Source organism: Panthera pardus, unplaced genomic scaffold, assembly GCF_024362965.1.
Source record: "Panthera pardus isolate Hobbes unplaced genomic scaffold, ASM2436296v1 HiC_scaffold_22, whole genome shotgun sequence".
NCBI classification, from domain to species: Eukaryota; Metazoa; Chordata; class Mammalia; order Carnivora; family Felidae; genus Panthera; species Panthera pardus.
The window spans coordinates 66,598,870-66,624,243 of NW_026526788.1; the positions used below are offsets into that span (position 1 = coordinate 66,598,870).

At 43.1% G+C, this 25,374-nt stretch overlaps 1 protein-coding gene across 1 annotated transcript in view; it reads right to left on the reverse strand.

Annotated features, from left to right (window-relative positions):
* The window catches only part of XPNPEP1 (X-prolyl aminopeptidase 1), a 58,189-nt gene extending 38,324 nt beyond the window's left edge, over nucleotides 1–19,865 (reverse strand). The window contains 3 exon segments of the mRNA XM_019459383.2: nucleotides 1,801–1,925; nucleotides 8,895–8,983; nucleotides 19,731–19,865. Coding sequence (XP_019314928.2) covers nucleotides 1,801–1,925; nucleotides 8,895–8,983; nucleotides 19,731–19,762 — 246 coding nt within the window. The 5' untranslated portion in view covers nucleotides 19,763–19,865.
* Nucleotides 19,866–25,374: the final 5,509 nt, after the last annotated feature.

The following is a 25,374-nucleotide window of genomic DNA, read 5'->3' on the forward strand; positions in this document are numbered from 1 at the left end:
CTTACAGTAATACTCTTATGGGCCACCCCTCCATCATGATAGACCCTTATCAGTCATCATCAGTCATGTCTGTACCACATGCCATACCACACATGTGTGTGTACACACACACACACACACACACACACACACACACACACCCCAATGATAAACACCAAGCTACTATGCTAATCAAGTTCTCAACCAGGACTCTGGACTTGGGATTAAGGTTCTAGCTCAATCTGGTATCTTGAAAGTAAAAGATCAAAAGATATAAATGTGGGAACTATTGGTTGGCCCCTGTTTACTGTCTACCATGTTCCCTAAGAAAGGGAGAAACTGATCTATGGCAAGAACTGAAACCCTTCCCATCTCGGTTGTTCTTGGCCAGCTGCATTCCTGCCCTCAGGTTCCACGAGCCGCCCCATCTGAGGCCCTGACATCGCACAACTCCAGAGACCACCATTCACAACCTAGAGTTCTGCCAGCGCAGTGGCCCTGCCCATAAACCCTTATAAAGCCTTTTATTGCTCAAAGGACCTCAGGGCGGTTTCTGTTACCTGCCCCTGAGGGATCAGAGAGCACCAGCTGTATTCCCACTATCGCTTATTACCTGCCTGGGCTTCTGCCAGGGGCACTTGCCATGTTGTTTCTCAAAAGCACTCCAACCTTCCCTGCCCTGCTCCTCGGCCTTTGCTCCCACTAATCTTCCTGCCTAGAACCCTCTCCGTCCTTCCTCTATTTATCCAACTCTACCCATCCTTCAACATCCAGTTCAAATGCCTTCCCTGCTCATAAAGCCCTCAGTCATCTTTCCCTCTCAACCGTAAACTTGCAAAGCGCCTTGCCCATATTTTCTTGATGGCATTTCCACATTCCACCTTGTAATACAGACACATGTGTATGTATCTTTACTCCATTACTCAACCGTATGTTCTTGGGAGCAGGACCATTCTAATCTTTGTGTCACATACCACACCTAAGGCAGTGCCTCGCACGTAAGCAAAGGTTATAAAAAATATATATGTATAGATGACTCTATGGCAGAACAGTACTTTGTATACTGTCTCATCTCTCTACTAAACCATCAGCGTAGTGAGGGCAGGAATTCAATATTAAATTCATCTCTGTAACCCTGCAGGACCATGACCATGGTACAGGCATTCCAACACTTGCTGACTGAATGACCTAGAAGAGTAGATACTAGAATGCTTTCACCCCCTGCCCTTCAGCCCCACCACATGCAATCTCCACCTCTCCAAACCCGATTCTCCCATATTTAGCTCACCAGTGTTTTCAGAGGTAAAGGTCACTTACTGAGTTACTTCCATCAAAGGTAGTGGTTGCGGGGGGAAGGAGGGTGTTATTCAGAACTACCCTTAAAACCTGCTAGGGTAGAGATCCGTGACAACTTTCTGGCTGCTCTTCTGGCCATGTCAGAGGGACAGGACAGTCTGCATGGGGAGAGGAGAAGGGAGGCAGAACAGACAATTCTGCTAGGGATAGGGTGTGGCAGAGGAGAGGAGGTTAGGTGTGTCAGCAAAAGAAAGGTCCAGATCTCTGCCCCTTCATTTGTCCATTAATGCTTCCACAAGTTATTAAAAGCTGGCTATATTCACTGGAAATAAGGAAGCCAGGGCCAAAGCAACAAGCATTCAGTGAGACCCTACTAGACACAGGTCCCTGGTGCCAAGCCCTGGAGGACACACTCGGTTGTGGACTGACAGCTAGAATCCTACAAACACACTGGGGGTGGAGGAAAAGAATGACAACAGAGGACAGGCTGATGAGATCCAACCCTGGCCCATCTCCACTTAGTACCTGGTGGGCGTCTCCTGATGGGATGATGTAGGCCTGGATCGGTTCTGTCACATACTCCGTGTTCCTCATGGCTTGTCTCAGCTGCCGAAGCAGCTCTGAGGTTACCTTTGGAGCCATTCTGCCGTCTGCAACAACAGGAGAGTTTGTTCCAAAACCAGCTTGCCCCGGCCAACTCAGTGACTAGTTCAAAGGCAGCTCTAGGGATGGGCCTGCCAGCTGCCCCACCCTAGCTGCATTTTCAAACTGACCACCCCCCACCACACCAACACCAAAGGTCCCAGGAACTCTACAGTGTACAGTTCTTAAATACCACTTCCCAATAGCCATTTGCAGCATGGAAAGTTGAGCTACTGATACTCATTTCCAAATTGACCAGTTACCTCTTCCACTTCCAGAACTATATTCTAAAGAGATAAACAGATGCACAAAGATACCTGTCTATCTTTGTTGATAATAAAAAAAAAAAAAAATGTGGAGGAAAATACACAATTGGGTAAATGAACTATAATATATACAACAGGACACTACAAAATCGTTAAAAATTACAGACCAAAAAAAAATTACACTGACCTATATTTAACTGGCAAAGACACCAAAACCACTGGTGGTTGATTAAAAACAAATTACAAAAAAAGATGTACAGATTGTTCTTATCTGGAAATCTGTATGTGTATATTCAGAGAGAAGTTTCTAGAAGGCCAGTCACCCAAGTGTTAATTAGTGGCTACCTTTGGAGAGAGGGACTTGGAGTGATTTTTCTTTTCTTTTTCTGATGTTTTACTGCTTAAGCTTGACCGCATTAAAAGAAGTACATTTTAGGGGCGCCTGGGTGGCTCAGTCGGTTAAGCGTCTGATTCTTGATCTCAGCTCAGGTCATGATCTCATGGTTTGTGAAATCAGGCTCTGCGCTGACAGCACGGAGCCTGCTTGGAATTCTCTCTCCCTCTCCCTGCTCCTACCCAACTCGTGCTCTCTCTCTCTCTCTCTCTCAAAATAAATAAATAAACTTAAAATATCATATTACAATATTTTTGTTAGCCAACCACAGATTAGGAGATCCGTCCACTACAAGTTAAAAGTCTAAGTCACGTGATCTAGTGAATACCTACTGTCAACTGGGTGTGCAACCTCAGAGAGAAGGGGAGTGGGGTCTCAGTGTCTGTGTTCACCTCTCTAAAATATGGTGGTTGCACAGTAGACCCAGGGTTTTCCAAACGAGCCCTGAAAAAGTCCCAGGGGTCCCTAAGAGTCTATCCCAATAAGACTAGAGCTGGAGTCACCAGCTCAAGAAAATACAAAACTGAAACAAATATGAAAATCATTTTAAAAAGAAAATGTTAAATGTAGTCTTACTAGAAATTCTTACACTTCATACTTTCACTAATTTCTAGTAAAGAAATCATCAAAAGAAATACTCAAATCAAAAATGTATTCTTGCCTCCTGATGAGTACAAGAGACAATCTCTATGTGATAAAGGACATAATGCAAACTTTCAAATCATTTCAGCTGGTTTTTCAAAAACCTTTTCTCAAACATTACTGACATCAGTGAACGGTTCTGATAACTCATACATAAGATAACTATAGATATATGACTAGAGAATGACTATATCATAGTTATAGTCCCATGGGCATATAACAAAACAACTTCACAAAAAGTCAATTATAAAACAGGGACCATACATATTTTTCCACACCCCATATACTGGCACAAAACCACACTATTAGAATTCAAGTAGAATAATGAGTTTTTCCAGCTCATTTTTAAAATAGATTTTACTTTTTTAGAACAGTTACAGATTCACAGCAAAACTGAGCAGAAAACACAGAGAGTTCCCATATACCTCTCTTTTCCAACATACACACAGCCTCCCCCACAACCAAGATTCCCCACCAATGGAGCCAGAAAGCATTATGCTAAGTGAATTAAGTCAGTCAGAGAAAGACAACAACCATATGATTTCACTCATATGTGGAATTTAAGAAACAAAACAAACGTACATAGTGGAGAAAAGAGGAATACCAAGAAACAGACTCCTAACTATACAGAAAAAACTGATGGTGACCAGAGGGGAGGCCGGGGGAAGGCAGGGTGGGATCATAGGTTAAATAAGTGATGGGGATTAAGGAGGGCACTCATGATGAGCACTGGGTACTGTAAGTAAGTGTTGAATCACTAAACCATACATCTGAAACTAAAATTACACTGTATGGTACCTCACTGGAACTTAAATAAAAACTTGGGAAAAAAAATAAAATAAATTGAATTTAAAAAACAAAAAAAGATCACCCACCAGAGTGGTACATTGGTTACCACTGATAAACCTACAAAGACACATTATTATCCCCCTAAGCCCACAGTTCATTTTAGGATTCACTCTTGGTGTGGTACATTCTACAGGTTTTGACAAATGCATGTCACGTATCTAGCATTATAGCATAATACGAAACCGCTTAATACTTTTCATTGCCCTAAAAATCCTCTCTGCTCGGTCTTTTTATCCCTCTGCCTCACTGCCCCCCAATCCCCGGCAGTGACCAATCTTTTTACTGTCTGCACAGTTTTAACTTTTCCAGAAATTCAGACGGCTGGAATCACACAACACATAGCCTTTTCAGATTGGCTTCTTTCACTTAGCAATATATATTTAAGGTTCTTCCACATCTTTTCTTGATAGCTCATTTCTTTTTAGTGATGAATAATATCCCATTGTCTGGATGTACCGCAGGTTATGTATACATCCAGCTACCGAAGGTCATCATGGCTGCTTCCAAGTTGTGGCTGTTGTGTACGAAGCTGCCATAAACATCCATGTACAGGTTTTTGCATGGACTTAAGTTTCCAACTCCTTTGGGTAAATACCAAGGAGAATGACCACTGGATCCTAAGGTAAGAATACATTTGGTTTTGTAAGAAACTGCCAAACTTGTCTTCAAAGTGGCTATACCATTTTGCACTCCCACCATTAATGAATGAAAGTTCCTGCTGCTCTACTCCCTCACCAACATTTGGTGTCTCCAGTGTTCCGTATTTTGCCGACCCATTTTTTAAACACATAAAAAATATTTTACTTAACTATACATGTCCTAACATACAATGTTGGAAGTAATGAAGAGTGACATTGGAGCCATTATACGACCAGTATGGTCAAGGACTGACAGCCTGACTCAGTGTGGCTTGAACTCTGCTAGATGTGGATCTGTTTAGGTTTGTCTTCCACATTTTTATCTGCTTCTTCTCCATCATCACCAGCATCTGGGGCTACAGAAGTCTCAGTCATTACAGTTACCTCCAATAGACTCCCCTGTGAGGTACCATGTTGATCTTGGGACTCACTGAAGAAGTGCTCCATTCTTAATTTGCCAGGGTAGCATCGACCACCGGCACCAGGGCTCCATCTCAGGAGTCTCCACAGGACAGCAAGTACTTAATGACAGAGTCACTGGAAACAGTCCTATTCACAATTCAAACATTCCCATGTTCCTTGCATTATAGCTGCCTCTGAATACTTTTCAGAGAGTCATCCTTTCCTTTGGTCTAATCTGTTTAACCTGTAATTTCTCTTCTATCTAAGAAGGATCATAATTATCTGATCCGACCTAAGTTTATATGTCAACACCTCCATTGAGTTCAAAATGAAGCCTACTGCAACCTTGTAAGCTTCCCAGCATCTGAAACTTTACTGTGACATCTTTCAGGGGCTTCAAACCATATTTCTGAGCAAGTTGACATTAAAAAGAGTCAAGTCAAAATGCAGACTTCCTCGGAGCAGTATTTCCACCTTGGCCGCACAACAGAACTACCTGGGGGACTTCTAATTTAATTAGTCTGGAGTACAGCCTGAGCATCTGGAATTCTAAAAAAAGCAAATACATGATAGCAGCCAATGTATTTTCTGTCAAGATCTTCAATTTCCTTATAGGATTTGGCTTCTATTTGGGCACATTCTGACTTAAAGATTTTGATGGCACTGACTGGGAGTTTATAGCACTGACCAGAGTACATATCAACCTTATCAGTCACTGACTTCATCAATAAAGTCAACAGAACTAACGGCAAGCACAAAATCCTCAATTCCAAACTGAAAATCATCACAGGCAAAATGGAACTGGCCAAGGACATCCTCTGCCTCATGGTCACCATAACCTGCCTCCTCACCACCAGATTCTGACCTTCATCACCATCTCTGCCTCATCCTCACCTTTCCCCTCTTGACCGGCCTCCTCGGAAACATCAGCACCACAGGCCTTTCTCTACTCCACACCCCGCACTTCCCTACACAATGCCACCTGCCGTCACCACCTTCCCTGCTCCCTTCTCCTCTTCCTTCACATTTGGTTGGTGTCCTTGGTCAGATGCAGCCACTTCTTTGTCACCCATATCAGACACAAAGAAAGCGCTCCCCAGACCGCAACCCACAGTCAGGACATGGTAAGTGGCAGCGGCAGCCACAGCAAAGGTGAAGAAGATAGTGATAGGCAATGACTTAAAGCGATGGGCTGGGGCATTGGAGGCGGCTTCCAGGCACCAAGATGGCTGGAGCAGCTGTGGCCGCAAGCACAACAGGCACTGAAAGCAACTGAATGGGTGTGCAGCTAGCCGAGGAGGGGACGAAGCTTATAGAATTACAAGACCCAGCCATGGAGGTGGCAGCACTTGAAAACGCGGCCAAGATGGAGGAGATGAGAGTCTCGGCTGGTTACCCTCGCCAGGTGACTTTTATGAGGGTTAGATAGGTTACTATATACAAAGCACTTAGAAACAGTGTCGCACACACAGTAAATGTTATGTGTGTGCAATTAATAGAGAGAGATACACATTAACTAACTACGAAGGCAATGTGATAAATAGCGCAACAGGCATATATATTGCTTCTCCCTAAGAGAGGGACCATGCCATCCTCATTCCCGAATCCATGTATCTAGCCCACCACCTAACACGTACATATGCTCACTCAAAGATGGCTGAGTCAAGGTCACAACTTTATGTCATGATCTTTTATCAACCAGACTCAGTATAACCAACAGCAATGAATCTTCAGTGAAAGAAGAAAGCTAGGATCTTAGATGTCATATTACAGCATCTGCTCACTCCACATTCCATTACTTTTAGAAATTTAGAAGCAGCCAAGAGTTAATCAGGGTGTGCAGGGAAGAAAGAAGCCAAGAGCAACAAGCCTAGACCATGATGTAACATTAGCCCATACGCTGCCAGGTATTTTTAAATCATGCTTTAAAGAGAATGACTCACTTAAAAGTCTCTTGTACATGCGGGCCTGCTTTTAGAAATAAGTTTCTAAACCTTCAGCCTTTATCATAAACAAAACTTCACTGCTTAGAAGTACATGAAAAGCACACCATATTTACCTCACTGGGTGGCTAGAAGAATTTAACTTGACATCATGTGTTAGAGCACCATGCACAGCATCTAGTACATTATAAAAGCTCAAGAAATATTATTTGAGTCTGGATCTGAAGCACCAGCTGGGTTTCCTACATGCCTTGTTGTAAGAATAGAAGGAGCTGGTTTACTCCGATTTCAGCATCTTAACACATGCAAAGATGCCAGGCTGCTCTTCCAGCATCAACAGTTTTAGAGGCAGTGGCTTCCTTCTCTGTCTCACTGCGGAGTGAGGACTGAGGGCTTTACACACATTAGTGGTTAGGGCTTTACACACATTAGTGGTTAGGGCTTTACACACATTAGTGGTTAGTTCTCACAATAACCCTCCAAGGGAGGTTTCGCTATTCCCATTTTATAAAGGAACAGGAGTTAAATACTTGCCCCAGACAACTGGATCATCAGGCACCAACACCCAATATCTATCTAATTCCCAAGTCTATGCTCTACTATAACATATTATCTAGGGGACGTAATAGAGGCTCTCTTCAAAGTATTCTAACACCAATGGAGTCAAACAAGTGGGTTCTAGTTTCCAGCTGGGATCAGCAACCTCAGACAACTGATGTTCCCTGGACCTCTCTTTCTTCATACATAATAAAGAGAAGTTCTCTTTAAACTCTAAATTGGATCATTCGATCACTTTTTCCCTTTACTTACTTATTTCTCATTCCTTCTTCCTTCTTCCTCCCCTCCTTCTGAATGTGACCCAAAATGTGTTGGATACATTTATCTATATTTTTAAAGAAAAGGGACCTAACTGCATGCAATTATAGCACTGCTCTTCCAAAAAGAGACCAGTCACGGCTTATGTGCTTCAGGTGATCAATTTTTTTCAGTCAACTAAAAGGAAATGCTGTGGTTCTCCTGGGTGGTCCTCAGAAAAGCATTAGCTTTCAAGGGATAGAAATGCACTTAAATACCAGTTTTCAGAATTCAGGATTCTGGCAACCCAACAATATAATCAGCCAGTTCTGGGAAGACAGTATGGTTCCAGAAATTTCTCCCAAAAAGATTTTCCTGAATGTACATTCAATGTATACAGTAGAGTACTATACTATAAACTTTTCTCATTTCATAATCTTAAGACAAAAATTGGAGGCCACTCTCTAAGGTAGTCAATAAAAGTTTACAATAGAGAGTAGAAAAACCAGAAGAGGCCATTTCCAAAAAATAACCTATCTCCTCTTCCACCACCACCCAATCCCCAGAAACAGGAAATACAAAAACTAAAATTCTCTAATGTGTTACCTAAAAAAGTGGTAAATATAGACAGAAATAGTAACCAACTATCCAGAAGCCAAAAGACAAAATGGTTTTTAATTTCCACATATATATCTACCCAATTAGTCCCAACCATGAGCAATTATTAATCCTTTACCCCCTCTTCTCTCCCACTTGGAGTTAGAGTATGGGGACCTAAAATTCTTTTGAGGGGTGCCTGGGTGGCTCAGTCAGTTGGGCGTCCGACTTCAGCTCAGGTCATGATCTCACAGTTTGTGAGTTCGAACCCCGCGTCAGGCTCTGTGCTGACAGCTCAGAGCCTGGAGCCTGCTTCGGATTCTGTGTCTCCTTCTCTCTCTGCCCCTCCCCAACTTGTGCTCTATGTCTCTCAAAAAATAAATAAATGTAAAAAAAAATTTTTTTTAATTCTTTTGAGATGTTCCATCTAATTAATAGGCAAAATTATTACCTGTTTCGGTGCCTGGGTCACCAGAGTATGCCACCTCGTTAGGCTCAATTATTCTTAAATTTTTCAGCTGAAAATCCTGGTGATTCGCCCTTAAGAAGAGAAAGAACAGGATATTGCAGACTTTGACCATAGGATATGTGGCAAGGCTTATTTAGAGAGGATATCTACTTGACTTAGCAATTTTCCTTCATGAGTCAGAAGGACTCTCACCCCGATATCAAAACGAAATTAAGTAAAAGTTTCAGATAAAACCTGCAGCTAAAACAGCACCATAGCAGGCAAACCTTGTCAGATCTAACCTCTTAATTCATGAATTCTCTTCAGTTATGTCTAATCTCCTAACTAGTCTAAAAAGATTTTATTGGCAACAACTATATTTTTCACATGTACAAATTCTATTTGGTTTGTTTGGGGTTTTGTTTGTTTGTTTGTTTTTAGAGAGAGAGAGGGCAGGAGAGAACAGAAGGAGAGAAAGAGAATCTTAAGCAGGCTCCACGCTCACCATGGAGCCCAATCCCATGACCCTAGGATCATGACCTGAGCCGAAATCAAGAATCAGACACTCAATGACTGAGCCACCCAGGCACTCCTGGTTTTTGTTTTCTTTTGTTTTTTAATTTGCCTGCTCTTTCTTCATGGTGTCCCATTCTTTCACTATGGTTTCTATTCCTTCTCTTAACTTCAATTATTTGGGGCCCTTACTTTAGAATTCATTTCAGACATAGAAGGTCTTAGAACCAACTAATCTTTGACAAAGCAGGAAATAATATCCAATGGAAAAAATACAGTCTCTTCAGCAAATAGTGTTGGGAAAACTGGACAGCGACATGCAGAAGAATGAACCTGGACCCCTTTCTTACACCACACACAAAAATAAACTCAAAACGGATGAGAGACCTAAACGTAAGACAGGAAACCATCAAAATCCTAGAGGAGAAAGCAGGCAAAAAACCTCTTTGACCTCAGCTGCAGCAACTTCTTACTCAACACGTCTCTGGAGGCAAGGGAAACAAAAGCAAAAATGAACTACTGGGACCTCATCAAGATAAAAAGCTTCTGCACAGCCACGGAAACAATCAGCAAAACTAAAAAGCAACCAACAGAATGGAAGAAGATTATTTGCAAATGACATGTCAGACAAAGGGTTAGTATCCAAAATCTGTAAAGAACTTCTCAAACTCAACACCCAAAAAACAAATCATCCAGTGAAGAAATGGGCAAAAGACAGGAACAGACACTTCTCCAAAGAAGACATCCAGATGGCCAACCAACACATGAAAAAATGCTCAACATTACTCATCATCAGGGAATTACAAATCAAACCCACAATGAGATACCACTTCACACCTGTCAGAATGGCTAACATTAACAACTCGGGCAACAACTCAGATGTTGGCGAGGATGCAGAGAAAGAGGATCTCTTTTGCACTGCTGGTGGGAATGCAAACTGGTGCAGCCACTCTGGAAAACAGTATGGAGGTTTCTCAAAAAGTTAAAAATAGAACTACCCTACGACCCAGCAACTGCACTACTAGGTATTTACCCAAAGGACACAGGAGTGCTGTTTCAAAGAGGCACATGCATATCAATGTTTATAGCAGCACTATCGACAATAGCCAAAGTATGGAAAGAGCCCAAATGCCCATCGATGGATGAATGGATAAATAAGATGTGGTATATATATACAATGGAGTATTACTAGGCAATCAAAAAGAATGAAATCTTGCCATTTGCAACAACATGGATGGAACTAGAGTGTATTATGCTAAGCGAAATTGGTCAGTCAGAGAAAGACAAATAACATATGACTTCTCATGTGTGAAATTTAAGATACAAACAGACGAACATCAAGGAAGGGAAGCAAAAATAATATTAAAAACAGGGAGGGAGATAAACCATAAGAGACTCTTTAATAGAACAAACCGAGGATTGCTGGAGGCATCTTGGGTGGGGGGATGAGCTAAATGGGCAAGGGGCATTAAGGAGGACACTTGCTGGGATGAGCACTGGGTGTTATATGTAAGTAATGAATCACTAAATTCTATATAATGATTCTGAAACCATTATTACGCTACATGCTAACTAACTTGGAGGTAAATTTTAAAAAATTAAAAATTAAATTAAAAAAAGAAGGTCTTGGGATAGTAAACTTCAAGTTTGCTGGGCCTGCTGGCTCCCTCTTAGTAAGTTATTCCTTGTGTGTTTTGTAATCTTTTATTAAGAGCTTATCTTCAGTAGAAACTATTTTATCTGTGAAATGTCCTGGTGGTACCAGCACCACTGTCACTGTTGTTTGCTTATGAGATTAATCTCCACTTTAATTTCTTAGCTGGGAGATTTACACACAAATCTCCTATCCCCATATAGGGATAGTCTGATGCCCTGGACCCCAGGTAAGAAGGCCTATAGAGTCTGATAACCTCCCCAGGCTCGGCTTACCAGATACCATTCAAGCTTTAAGTTCCCCTAAATTTCTGGCACCTGACAATTTCTCTTTCTTTCAAGACTTTTCTATAATTGAGGCCCTACTCTAGACACAACAATGAACAAAACAGACAACATCTCTGACCTCAGGAGGTTTACATGGGTAGGGGGATAGGGGCTCGAGGATGCAGAACGAAGAGGATCCAGGAGGAGAGGCATTAGACACAAAACAAGAACACAGTCTGTCAGGGAGTTCTGTGAAGAAAAGTAAAGCGGGGCAAGGGGAAGAGTGTCAGAGAGGGAAAGGGAAAGGTGATTTTATACGGGGTTGCTAGGCAAGGTCTCTCTGCTAACAGATGACATTTTAGCAGTCCTAAAAAAAAAAAGTGACAGATCAAGCCATGTGAATGTCTGAGAACATTCTAGAGAAGGGGACTAGTAAGTGCAAAATCCCTAAGGCAGGAGTATGCCTGGTATACATCGGAGAAAGCAAGGAGGCCAGTGTGGTGTGACCGTGTGTGCTGGCAGGTGGGGAGGTAAGTGGTTAGGAGACAAGAACAGAGGCAACAAGGAGCCTGCTGTAGGTCATACAAAGGGTTTGGATTTTATTCAGTTTTAAACTTAAAGGTAATTTTGTCATAATTTTACATTTTTATGTATTAGTAGAGGGACAGGAGCCCACATTAGCTCAATTCACCACATAGCCAGAACGAGAAGACCAGACATTTTCACCAATCTTTCCAGGCCTACTCTCTGATGGCTGCTACTTTAATCTTGTTGGACAGAATGAGATGTTCTTTATTGAGGATCATATATTCTTTCATTAAAAAGACGTCAATATTTCTTATAAATCTAAGTGCAAATATCCTCAGCAAAATACTAGCAAAACTGAATACATTAACATATAAAAAAGATCATATACCATCACCAAGTGGGATTTATCCCATAAATGCAAGATGGGTTCAACATACAAAAATTAATGTAATACACAGTATCAATAAAGAATAAAAACTGCATGATGACATCAGAAGACACAGAAAAAGCATTTTGACAAAAGCCAACACCTCTTCATGATAAAAGTACTCAGTAAACTAGAAGAGAAATTCTTCAACCTGATCAAGAATATTACAAAAATCCACAGCTAACATCATCTTTCTTTTTTTTTTTTTTTTAATTTTTTAATGTTTACTTATTTTGGGGAAAGAAAGAGACAGAGACAGAGACAGAGTACGAGTAGGGAAGGGGTGGAGAGAGAGGGAGACACACAATCTGAAGCAGGCTCCAGGCCCTGAGCAAGTGTTCAGCACAGAGCCTAACGCGGGGCTTGAACCCATGAACCGCGAGATCATGACCTGAGCCAAAGTTGGACACTTAATCGACTGAGCCACCCAGGCGCCCCAACAGCTAACATCATCTTTAATGTTAAAAGATTGAACACTTTCTAAGATAAAGAACAGGACAAAGATGTCCAATCTTGCTACTTTAGTCAACACTATACTGGAGGTTCTATCCAGGGCAATTAGGCAAAAAGCGAAATAGAAGGCATCAAGATTAGAAAAGAAGTAAAATTATCTCTACTTGCAAATAGCAGTATCTTCAATATAGAAAATCTTGAAGAACCTACACAAAAGAATTAGAACAAAGAAGACTGCAATCAAGACTGCAGGATACCAAATCAATATACAGCAATCAATTGTATTTCTATATACTTGCAATGAACAATCCAAAAATAAAACTAAGAAAAGTTCATTTACAACAGCATCAAAAGAATGAGTACCTAGGAATATATTTAACAAAACAGATGCAAAGCTTATACTCTGAAAACTACAAAACATTGTGAAAGAAATTAAAATAGACCTAAATAAATGGAAAGACATTCTATGTTCATGGATTGGAAGACTCAGTATTGTTAAAATTGCAATGCTCCCCCAAAATAATCTAGGGGTAAATCCCTATCAAATTTCAGCTAGCTTGTATGTGCAGAAATTGACAAGCAAATCCTAAAATTCATATGGAAATGCATGGAATCCAGAATAGCCACATCAATCTTGAAAAAGAACAACACTGGAGGATTCATCCTTCCTGATTTCAAAACTAATAAAACTACAGTAATCAAGACAGTGTGGTATTGGCATAAGGTATTGGCATATAGATCAATGAGACAGAATTAGTTCAGAAATAAACTCTCACACTTATTGCCAGTTTTTGACAACAGTGCCAAAACTATTCAATGGAGGGGAAAAAAAAAAAAAAAAAGAGTGTCTTCAACAAATAATGCTAGGACAACGGGGAATCCACATGCAAAAGAACGAAACTGAACCCCTACCCTCACACCAAAAATGAAAATTAACTTAAAATGGATCACAGACATAAATGTTTTCTTGGAAGAATACACAAGCACAAATCTGCCTGACCTTGGATTAGGCAATGATTTCTTAGATACGACATCAAAAGTATAAGCAACCGAAGGAAAAAGATACACTGGACTTTATTAAAGACTTTTTTACTTCAGAGGATACCATCAAGAAAGTGAAAAGACAGGGCACCTGGCTGGCTCAGTGGGTACAGCATGAGACTCTTGACCTCAGGGTCATGAGTTGAGCCCCACATTGGGTATGAAGGCTACTTAAAATAAAATGGTTAAAAAGAGAGAGAGAGAGAGAGAGAGAGAGTGAAAAGACAACTGATAAAATGAGAGAAAATATTTGCAACTCATATCTGATAAGAGGCTAACATCCAGAGTATTGCGAGACACCTGGGTGCCTCAGTCGGTGGAACACCCAACTCTTGATTTCTGCTCAGGGCGTGGGATAGAGCCCCGTGTCAGGCTCCACACCGAGTGTGGGGCCTATTTAAGAGTTTCTTTCGCACTCTCCCTCTGCCCCTCTCCCCTACTCACACTCTCTCTAAGATATAATAATAATAACAAATTAAAATAAAATAAATTTTAAAAAAGAACTATTGCAACTCAACAATAAAAAGGCCACCCCAGGGGCACCTGGGTGGCTCAGTCGGTTAAGCAGCCAACATCGGCTCGGGTCACGATCTCATAGTTTGTGAGTTTGAGCCCCACGTCGGGCTCTGTGCTGAGTGGGGCTCTGTGCTGACAGTTCAAACCCTGAAGCCTGCTTTGGATTCTGTGTCTGCCTCTCTCTCTGACCCTCCCCTGCTTGCTCTTTCTCTCTCTCTCTCTCTCTCTCAAAAATAAATAAACATTTTAAAAAATTAAAACAAAAAAAGACAACCCAATTTTTTTTTTTTTTTTGAGAGAGAGAGAGAGAGAGAGAAAGAGAACATACATGAAAGGAGCAGAGGGAGAGAATCCCAAGCAAGCTTCACATCCATCACAGAGCCCAATGTGGGGCTCGATCCCACAACAGTGAGATCACAACCTGAGCCTAAATCACGAGTTGGATGCTGACCCAATTGAGCCACCCAGCCACCCCATGACAACCCAATTTTAAAATGGTCAACGGCATCTGAACAGACATTTTCAAACACACATTTTTCCTAAGAAGATATTCAAAGAGTGAATGAGCACATGAAAAGATTTTCAGTATCTTTATCCGTTAGAGAAATGCCAATCAAAATCACAATGAGATATAAGTTCACATCCACTAGGAAGGTTATAATCAAAAAGAACAGAAATAACAAGTGTAGGAAAGGATGTGAAAAAATTGGAACCCTCAGACATTGCTGGTGGGAATATAAAATGGTGTAGTGACTTTGGAAAACAGTCCAGCATTCCTCAAAAGGTGAAATATAGAATTATCCTATAATGGGGCGCCTGGTGGCTCAGTCAGTTGAGGGTCTGACCCCTGATCTCAGCTCAGGTCATGATCTCATGGTTCCTGGGCTAGAGCCCCCACATAGGGCTCTGCACTGACAGCTCAGAACCTGCTGGGATCCCCTCTCCCTCTCTCTCTCCTCTCCCCCACTCACATATACATGTGCTCTCTCAACACTCTCTCTCAAAATTAATAAATAAACATTTAGTAAATAATAATTATTATTATTATCCTATGACCCAGCAATTCCACTCCTAGGTATGAAAAATTAAAAACACAAGCCCACATAAAATCTTGTATATGAATCTTCATAGCGGCATGTTCATAATAGCCACAAAGTAGAAACAACCGAAATGTCCATCAACTGATGAAAGGATAAATACCTGGTCTATCCATACAATGGAATATTATTTGGCAATAAAAAGGAATCAAGTACTGATGACTTGGTACAGCATAGTAAACTCTGAAAACATTTTATGCTAAGTGAAAAAAGCTGGTCACAGAAGACCGTATGTTGTATGTCCAGAATAGGCAAATCCATAGAGACAGAAAGTAGATTGGCAACCGCCTACCAGTGGGGTGAAGTTGGAGAAAATGAGGAGCACCTACCAATGTGTACAGGGTTTCCTCTGGCAAGGGGTAAGGATGTTCTAAAACTGAGTGCAGTGTTGGTTATACAACTCTAGGATTATTCAAAAAATCACTGAAATGTATGTTTTATTTTATTTTTTTAGTGTTTTATTTTATCTTTGAGAGAGACAGACAGAGCGAGCGGCGGGGAGGGACAGAGAAAGAGGGAGACACAGAATCTGAAGCAGGCTCTGTGCTGTCGCAGAGAGCCCGACGCGGGGCTCGAACTCATGAACCGCGAGATCGTGACCTGAGTCAAAGTCGGACGCTTAACGAACTGAGCCACCCAGGTGCCCCAAAATGTATGTCTTAAATAGGTGAATAATGTGGTACATGAATTATATCTCAATAAAGCTGCTATAGTATTTTACAAGGTAAGAAACCTCTTTTTCTTGGACAGAGATCTATGTCACAGTCTCACCTGATTCCCCTTGACTTCATATACCCATTTAGCAGATGGTGAGCCAAGGAAGTCAGTTTCTCTATACATTCAAAGTTAATCAGGGCACAGGACAAGAGGGCTGGAGGGAAGTTATTCAGAAGTAGCTCTATTCTTTCACTTTTTACAAGAGAAGGCACAAAGATAACTTGCCACAGGCCACACACTCAGTAGCTGCGAAGCCAAGACAAGAAGTCGGGTCTGACGGGCGAAGCTCACAGATTTTCAATTCAAGCTCGCTCTCTGAGCATCACTACCTCCACCTTCCTGGCAGGATCAAAGGGGCCACAAAGCAGCTAAACATTACAGTTGTTCTGTTCCTGTCACACCCTGGTGTCTGCAGGATCCAAGATCCAGCCACCCTTCACTGACCTGGACAGATACATTCTCAGGTTCTCAGTTGAAGCAGGGCTACCTACCCTTAAATGTTAGAGGTACAATGCACTTCAGGGACCATCCAACTCAGCTCCCTCCTCTAGACAAAGGAACTGAGAAACAGAGACCAAATGACTTGCTCAAAGCCTCACAGCTAGCTGGGTGACAGAGCTAGTCTAGAACTACAGTCCAGGCCTCCCAACTTCCAACACAGAGCTTCCTCGACCTATACGTTCTCAACATCGTGATGTGCCAAGAGGTGGGTAAGGGGAAAAAGCGTGCAGAGAACTTCCTGTTCAATCTTCGCATAAGATGGGAGGGGCACATCTTTCTCCCATTTTATAAAGAAACGCCAGCAGGGTTGTGCTTACTCTCCGACCCTTACCCGGGTCGGTGATGAGAATCACGCACAATTATCATTCAGGATGGGACAAAACAAGGATCAAGATCCTCAATCACAACATGGGGCACCTGGGTGGCTCAGTCAGTTAAGCATCCAGCTCTTGGTTACAGTTCAGGTCATGATGTCACGGTTCGTGGGTTCAAGCCCCATGTCAGGCTCTGTGCTAATGGTGCGGGGCCTGCTTGGAGAATCTCTCTCTCTCTCTCTCTCTCTCTCTCTCTCTCTGCCCCGCCTCCGTGCCCTCGCTCTCTCTCTCTCTCTTCCTCTCTCTCTCTCTCAAAATAAATAAAATAAACTTAAAAAAAAAAAAGATGCTCAATCACGTCTAATAAGGTAAGGGTAGACTGAAATAAATTTTAAGATGCAGAAGTGGGAAATGTGGCCTTTTCCTACCCCAAATCCATCCCTCCCTCCTTCCTTTGGTCAAAGCACAATGGTTTCCATCTAAGACAGTCTCATGTCCATTTTCAGTCCACAGAATTGGTATGAATCTCATCCCCTCACCCACCAACTTCTGGGACCCACGCCTGGGCAATCTATCCCTGTGATCACAACGACTAGTTCAGGGATAAACATTAGGTCAAGTCAGCCTACTGGAAATCAGATCTGGGATTTGTGCTTCAGCCATTAGGAAAGAAGTCTCTATTTCTGCTGGGGCTGCCAGCTTAGAACCATCATACCTTCCATAAGGACAAAATCTGCCTGAGAACGAAGCCAACACTTAAGAAAACAGAGCCAAGATGGGAATGCAAGCTGGTGCAGCCACTCTGGAAAACAGTATGGAGGTTCCTTGAAAAACTAAAAATAGAACTACCCTACGACCAGCAATTGCACTACTAGGCATTTATCCAAGGGATACAGGTGTGCTGTTTCGAAGGGACACATGCACCCCGATGTTTATAGCAGCACTATCAACAATAGCCAAAGTGTGGAAAGAGCCCGAATGTCCATCGATGGATGAATGAATAAAGAAGATGTGGTATATACATACAATGGAGTATTACTCGGTAATCAAAAAGAATGAAATCTTGCCATTTGCAACTACATGGATGGAACTGGAGGGTATTATGCTAAGTGAAATTAGAGAAAGACAAAACTCATATGCCTTAACTCATATGCCTTCACTCATATGAGGACTTTAAGAGAAAAAAAAAGATGAACATAAGGGAAGGGAAATAAAAATAATATAAAAACAGGGAGGCAGACAAAACAGAAGAGACTCATAAATATGGAGAACAGGGTTACTGGAGGGGTTGTGGGAGGGAGGATGGGCTAAATGGGTAAGAGGCACTAAGGAATCTACTCCTGAAATCATTGTTGCACTATATGCTAACTAATTTGGATGTAAATTTAAAAAAATAAAAAATAAAACTACGAAAAAAAAAAAAAAAAACAGAGTCAAGAGATACAAAAAAAAGAGGCCAAGTCTCATGCCAGTGTGGGTCTCCTGGACTGAGCTGCACTAGAAGTCAGCTCAACCCCTTTTTTACCTAAATCAATTTTACCTGAAATGCAAGTTCTCATTTTTATACTGAATAGCACTCAAATTCTGCCACTAGGGGAGGGGCCTGGGGCAAATGTCCCTTCTCAGTCTCTCAGTTGCCTTCTGCGTGTGGAGGCTTTGCCAACTGATGCCAAAAGACCCTTCTGCCCCTAAAATGTCGTGATTCTATAATCTAATCTTGGTCCTCAAAGCTACTTATGGGTCTAGGACCTAACTCACATTAACCTAACCCCATTTCCAGCACTTAACATACTGGCAACTCCTTCCACACCAGGTTTGCCACAAGGCCCCACATCCTTCTACAAGCCAGGTCTGCTTTTCTACTCATCCCAAGCATGCCATAGAAAGTCCAAGGCCAGGTCAAGGTCAGCTCTGGATCTGTCCACTCACAATCACAAGTACAAGCCATGGTCCGCGTTCAGCAAGTGGGCCCGGCCATGCTGCCAGGTGTATTTAGTCAAGTCTCAACTGGTCTGAGGATGGCTGATCCCATGTGCATGGCAGGGAATTTGGCTTCCGGCCTTTGTGATCTCTGAACGTTTCTCAGTCTCCCACTTTGTTAGCTGCTGCAATAAGTATACCCTGGTTGGGGGGGGGGGGGGGAGGAGTATAACTGAAATGTGTTTGAGACCAGGAGATTATCCTTCTCACCTCCCTGTGCCCAGGGAGGGCCCAGGGCAGGTTACTGGTGGGATCTTTCTAGAGATTATGCCGAAGTATTCCCTTACACAGTCTCTGAAACCAATTGGGTGGGGATGGGCCTGCGGCTCCCCATCTTCGTGGCGGCTGCGATCAGTAAGGCGAATTGCCGGTATCAGTATTGCAAGGGTTGTAATTTGAGAATTATATTCCCCGGGAAGAGGGCGAGAGCAGGGGCTCTTCCACTTCCCAGGACACCTGGAGGCGCCTGGAGGGGCCAAGTTCCTGCAACAGCCTAGGCCTTCCCGCTGGGCCAGGGGGAGAGGTGGGACACGGCCACCGCCCCTCCGACCCAGCGATGCCGCTCCGCGGACACGCTCATCCGGGAACCGGGACCAGGCTGCCCGAGGGTGCCCGCAGCCCTCCTGAAACGAAACGGAACTTGCCCGGTTGCATGGCTCCCTCCCCCTGCTCCCGCTTGGGGGTCTCCCGAAAGCCAGGGCCCTCGCCGGACTGTGATGGGCCGCCTGCCGCTTCTCACCCTCTAGTTCCAACCCTCCGGGGTGCCACATGCGCGCCCGGCGCCCGGAATCACGCGCTGCCCAGACGCCGGCTCCCCGGCAGAGTCCCTCACCTTACTCGCGGTGCCTTTCTGGAGGCTGCCATTCGGCGGTGACGTGCCCCGGCCCACGTCAGGGGAGCGCAGACCAGCTGATCACCCTGGGAAGAGCAGGAAGGAGCGAGGCAGGCGCGCCGGCTGCAAGCGCGCGAGCCGAGGGGCCACGCCCCCTTCTGTGGCGTGCGCTCGCGCCGCGGCCCCGCCCGCCCGAGGGCCCCGCCCACAAGCCTGCGGCTCCAAGGCTTGCTGTCAGGGAGGCGGGAAGCAGGAAGTGTGGCCGGGTTTCCACCCCAGCAGGCCTTGCCTCTTCCCCTGCGGCGGGTTAAGGGGTGGAGGCCGTGCCACGGAGCATCATTTCTGTTGCTTTTTCTCGCCTTTTCCCAAAGAGGAAAAAACGGGGGCTTTGCAGGCTAAAGGGGCTGGGGCGCGAAGAACTACCCTCCAGGGATGTTCCTGCCCTTAGGAAGGCAGAGAGGAGGGGAAACGAGGTCAGTTCCGATAGTACCGCTGTGGGGTCTCGCTGAGCCTTTAGAGATGTCCCCCAAAATCGCTTCTTCGGGCAACTTCAAAATCCACCTAGCCACTCCACCTGAAGAGCAACGGGCACCTCAAACTTAACATATCTGAACCACGCTCCCGGCCCAACTCACCAAAACAAAAACTGTGCTCCATCAGTCTTGGCCATCTCAGTGGCTACTCCATTCTTTCACGTGCTCAGGACAACACCGTGGAGTCATCCCTGCCTTCTCCGTTTAAACGCCACATCCAGTCGGTCAAAAAATCGTGTTGGCCTGTCTTCAAAATAAATCTCTGATCCCACCCCACCTGTCCCTGCTCTGGTCTGACGCACTTGTGTGATTGATCACACTGGCCTCCCTGCTGCCACCCAGCACCTGCACAGTCCAGCGGAAACACTGCAGCCAGCGTTTCAATCCTTTGAAGTCTGAGATCGGTTTGCTACTCTGCTTAGCACTTTCTGATGGTTCCTCGTGTCACTCAAGCTAAAAGCTCTGCTTGATTTGCCCCTAACCTCACTTCCTTCTGTTCTCACCTTGCTTGCTCTGCTCCAGCTAAACTAGCCTCCTTGCTATCCTTGAAAAAGCTGGCCACACTCATGCCTTTGGCCTTGCTCTCCCTCCAAACGTTTCGGCTCTCTTCCTCACCTTTCTCTCACCTTGCCTTCAAGTCTTTGCTTAGGTAGCATCCTCTCAAAGAAACATACTCTGACCACCCTACTGAAAAATGCACTTGTTGGGATGAGCACTGGGTCTTGTATGTAAGCCAATTTGACAATAAATTATATTAAAATGTTTTTAATAAAATTAAAAATTAAAAACTAAAAGCAACGTCCCCAACCACTCCTAATCCCCCTTACTCTGCTATATTTTTTTCATAGTGCTTATCACCTTTTACTACAATAAAAATGTACTTGTATTGTCTTCTGTCCCCTCTTTTCCACACACAAAAGTGCACACACACACACAACATAGCCATCAATGCAGGGACGGTATCTGTATTGTTTAATGAATGACAATCCCTGACATGTAGTAGGTTCTCATTGTCTATTTTCTGCATGAATGAATGTCCCTAGAATGTACAGTCCTCAAGGGTAAGGGACCCTGGTGCTCAGAACAGCACCTGGCACAGAGTCAGCACTTGGGAAATATTTGCTGAGTGAAAGTGACCACGTTTTTAAAAGGTGATCTATACTGGTTGCTTTGACCTTCAGGGAAGACCTAATACCCCTATATCAAATAGCTTCTGCTGCCTGTAAGAACTTAAAGTTCTGGTTCTTATTCAATAAGCATTTAGACAAGCTAAATCAGGCCCTGTAGAAAAAGTATGAAAGAACTAAAAGATGTGGCGCCTTGAAAGGCAGCAGACAGCTGTTCCATTTCCCCAAATTTCTAGAGCCAAAAAGAGAGAGATTGTAAATAAAATGACTGCTTCCAGACCACATCTGATAGATGGTGGCAAAGATCAAGTTGTAAGAGAAAAAAGGAAATGTCAGAGAGACAGATAAATGGGACATAAAAGAAACAGGTATTTCGTAATCACATCGTCTGGGAGGAGTCTGCTCAGAATTTACAGCATCTGGCTTTGGAGGAGAAAGAGAAATACTTGGTGTTCCCTGGACTGGATTTGAGTTCCGGTTTGCTGGAGAAAAAGGCACCCCTCCCCCTTTGAAACTTCTGGGACAAACTCCGAGAGAGGTCGTTGAGTTTGAATCATCACAAAAGGTGAGAACACTGAGGTCACAGCAGGTTCTTCTGACTCTTCGGTCCTCACATGTTTGAAGAGATGGACGAGTCCCTAACATTTACTGAGTGCTATGAGCCTGGCCGACAACAACCCAATGAGTAAAGGACTGTTATCCTCATTTTACTGGTTAAGTCTAGTAGAGGTTTGCAGAGGTTAAGTCACTTGCCCAAGTGACTAGTCAGTGGTGGGGCTCTGTGGTATACATTCAGGCAGCAGGATGGATCCCTAGCCCCCCAAACACTTTCATGAAGGGACCCTAGAGGTCACCTCATCCAACCTCCTAACCCATACACTGGAAAGAAAGAGGCAGCCAGATTCATCATTCAAACTCAGACTAGATGGGTCTTAGATGAGGCCAGAAACATTAAGTGTGGGAAAACCTATTATACGTTGAACTAACCCCCCCACCCACGCACACAATTCACATGTTGAAGTCCCAACCCTCCAGTACCTCAAAATGCGATGGTATCTGGAAATAGAATCATTGCAGATATAATTATTAAGATGAGGTCATACTGAGGTGCTGGATCCCTAATCTAATATGACGTATCCTTACACAAAGGGGATATTTGGACACAGAACACCAAGTGAAAATGAAGGCAGAGATCAGGGTGGTGCATCTCCATACAAGCCAAAGATTGCCCGCAAACCACCAGGAGCTAGGAGAGAGTCAAGGAACGGATTCTCTTTCACAACACTCAGAAGAGACCAACCCTGCTTTGATCTTCAGGTTCCAGCCTCCGCAACTGTGAGAACACAACGTTCTGTTTGAGGCATCCAGTCTGTGGTACTTTGTGACAAAAGCCCCAGGAAACAATACAGGTGAGTTCTAAATGTTAAGGTGTATGAATTATGGGACTGTTCTTTTGGCCACATATTATTCATCCGTTCTCTTCTGGTAACCATCCTTCTCCTTCCTTCTGAAGACGCATCCTTTCTTCTTTCCCTTGCTCCCTCACTCTCAGTCTATGTTATTCTAGTGAAACACTTGAGATTCCAAGAGTCTTTCATGACCTAGGCATAAGCTGTAGTCAAGGACCAGCGGTTGCTATGAGACTAGGCCAACGAGAGTTTCATGGTGAGCACTGGAACAGAGCTTTGTTTCCTTCCGCCAATCAAGAATTTGGATGCATGTTCTCTGGAGATGCTGCCTCTATGTGCAACACGTGAGTAGCACCAAAGCAGCCAAAGGCAGAGCAGAGAGCGAAGAAAAGAAGCAGAAACTTCATAGTCGTCTCTGAGCCCTGAATCCCGCCATGCCCAAAACCAAATCTCCCACTGGGCTTTTCACGTGTCAGCCTAAACATTTCCCTTTGTGTTTAAGTCAGTTTGACACGGATTTGCTGTTCACTTGCCATCGAAAAACTCCTCACTGAATCATTTCAGTTATATCCCAACTGTACAACTGAATCTTATTTTATGCATGACGTAGATATAATTTTATTAACATTGATAATTAATCATGAACTAAGAAATGGAAAAAGTAGATTACAAAACAATGTAATATCCCATTTTATAAGTCTATATATACGTCTATCTCTTCTAATGTAGATACATTTTTTAGAATAAGGAAAATGATTTACAAAATGCTAACAATCTTTATCTTGAGGTGGCAGAATTTGGAGTGATCTTAATTTTGCTCTGCTTCAAGATTGGTTTTGTTATTAAAAAAAAAAAAAACCCTCAAAATACTACTCATTTCTCTGACCCTTTCTCCTTTAAAAATAAATGAAGGACGTGTTCTATTCTCCAAATCTGAGCACATCAGGCAGAGTAGCCCTCCAGTATTCAACTTAATAACTGGTTGATGGTCTGACCATAGATGGGGGAAAGCAGGCAACATCCCTTTTGATAAAACCCCAGATAAAAGGACTGAAAAACTAAAAATTCTTGTAGGATATCAAACAAAATCACAACTTCAGAGGAGAGGTTTAACCTTTTCAAACATTTCAATTTGTACTAATAAAATTGATAGTTATAGAACCAGTGATGAGTGAGGCTCTCATAAATTGTTACAATATGGCCTTATTTTTTTTTTTTTTTTGTAAAGTTAACCAAAAGATAGGCTTGTGGTTACACCCTAGAAAGGAATGGGGGAAGAAAAGCCAGCTTTGGGGATTGTAGCGTCTGCCAAAACAATGTACTATAAATTAAGGGTGGGAGAATGCATTTGGCTCAGCTCAGAATCCACTCACCCTTTGTATTCAGTGAAAACTGAACTCAGGCCTTTTGATATCTGAGTTCTATTTACTCTTGGCAAAGTTCAGTTCTTCAGTTCAAATAAAAAAAATTTTTTTTTAACTTAAATACACCCCAAGGATTTCTTGGACATCAAATGGTTCTTGCACAAACAACATAATGATGAGCTAAGTGTAAATGAATCAGGAACATACAGAGTAAGTGACTGAAACATGCAGACCTTCCCATGATATAGCACAAGAGGCTCAGGAAAGCACTATGTCTGTCTCTTCCTTTAAGGAGGATTTCTTTTTACCATATTTTATCCTTTCCTTGAGAAGTCTTTGTAAAATGTGGGAAAGGGATGAGAGTATATCCAGCTGTTCCTGATGTTGACTTTTCACAATCCCTTCCTGGCTGTGCCTTGAAAGCTGGGCTTTGGATAGAAACAGCATGGCCGAGAGGTAAAGGTCAAGAGACAAGCTCTGGCCCTGGGTCTGCCACTAAATAGGCGTGTGACTTTAGAACTGGCAGGTCATCCCCCTCTCCAATTTCCTAGGAATTTTGTATTTGACCAGCTCCTTCCAGACCTGCTGTGCATTTGATCAAGTTCTAATCAAAAGGCTCAAAGTTGACAGCTTGGCAGATATGTTTTGTGCGGCTCTCACTATATCCCTTTTTCATAACAGTTTTATTGACATATAATTCGCTTTCCATACTTTCCGTACAATTTACCTGCTTAAAGTATGCAACTCAATGGTTTTTAGTATATTCAATTTTAGAACATTTTCATCACCCTGAAAAGAAACCTGCATCCTTTAGCATTTACTTCCTATTTCTCTCCATCCTTTCTAACTCTAGGCAACCACTCATCTACTTTCTATAGATTTGCCTCTTCTTGAGGTGTCACATAAATGGAATTTTTTTTCAATGTTTTTATTTATTTTTGAAAGAGAGAGAGACAGAGCATGAGCGGGGAAGGGGTAGAGAGAGAGGGAGACACAGAATCCAAAGCGGGCTCCAGGCTCCAAGCTGTCAGCACAGAGCCCGATGTGGGGCTTGAACTCATGAACCATGAGATCATGACCTGACCTGAAATCGGACACTTAACTGACTGAGACACAGAATCTGAAGCAGGCTCTGTGCTATCAGCAGAGAGCCCAATGCAGGGCTCAAACTTAGAACTTCGTCTAACGAAGTCAGACGCTTAACCAACCGA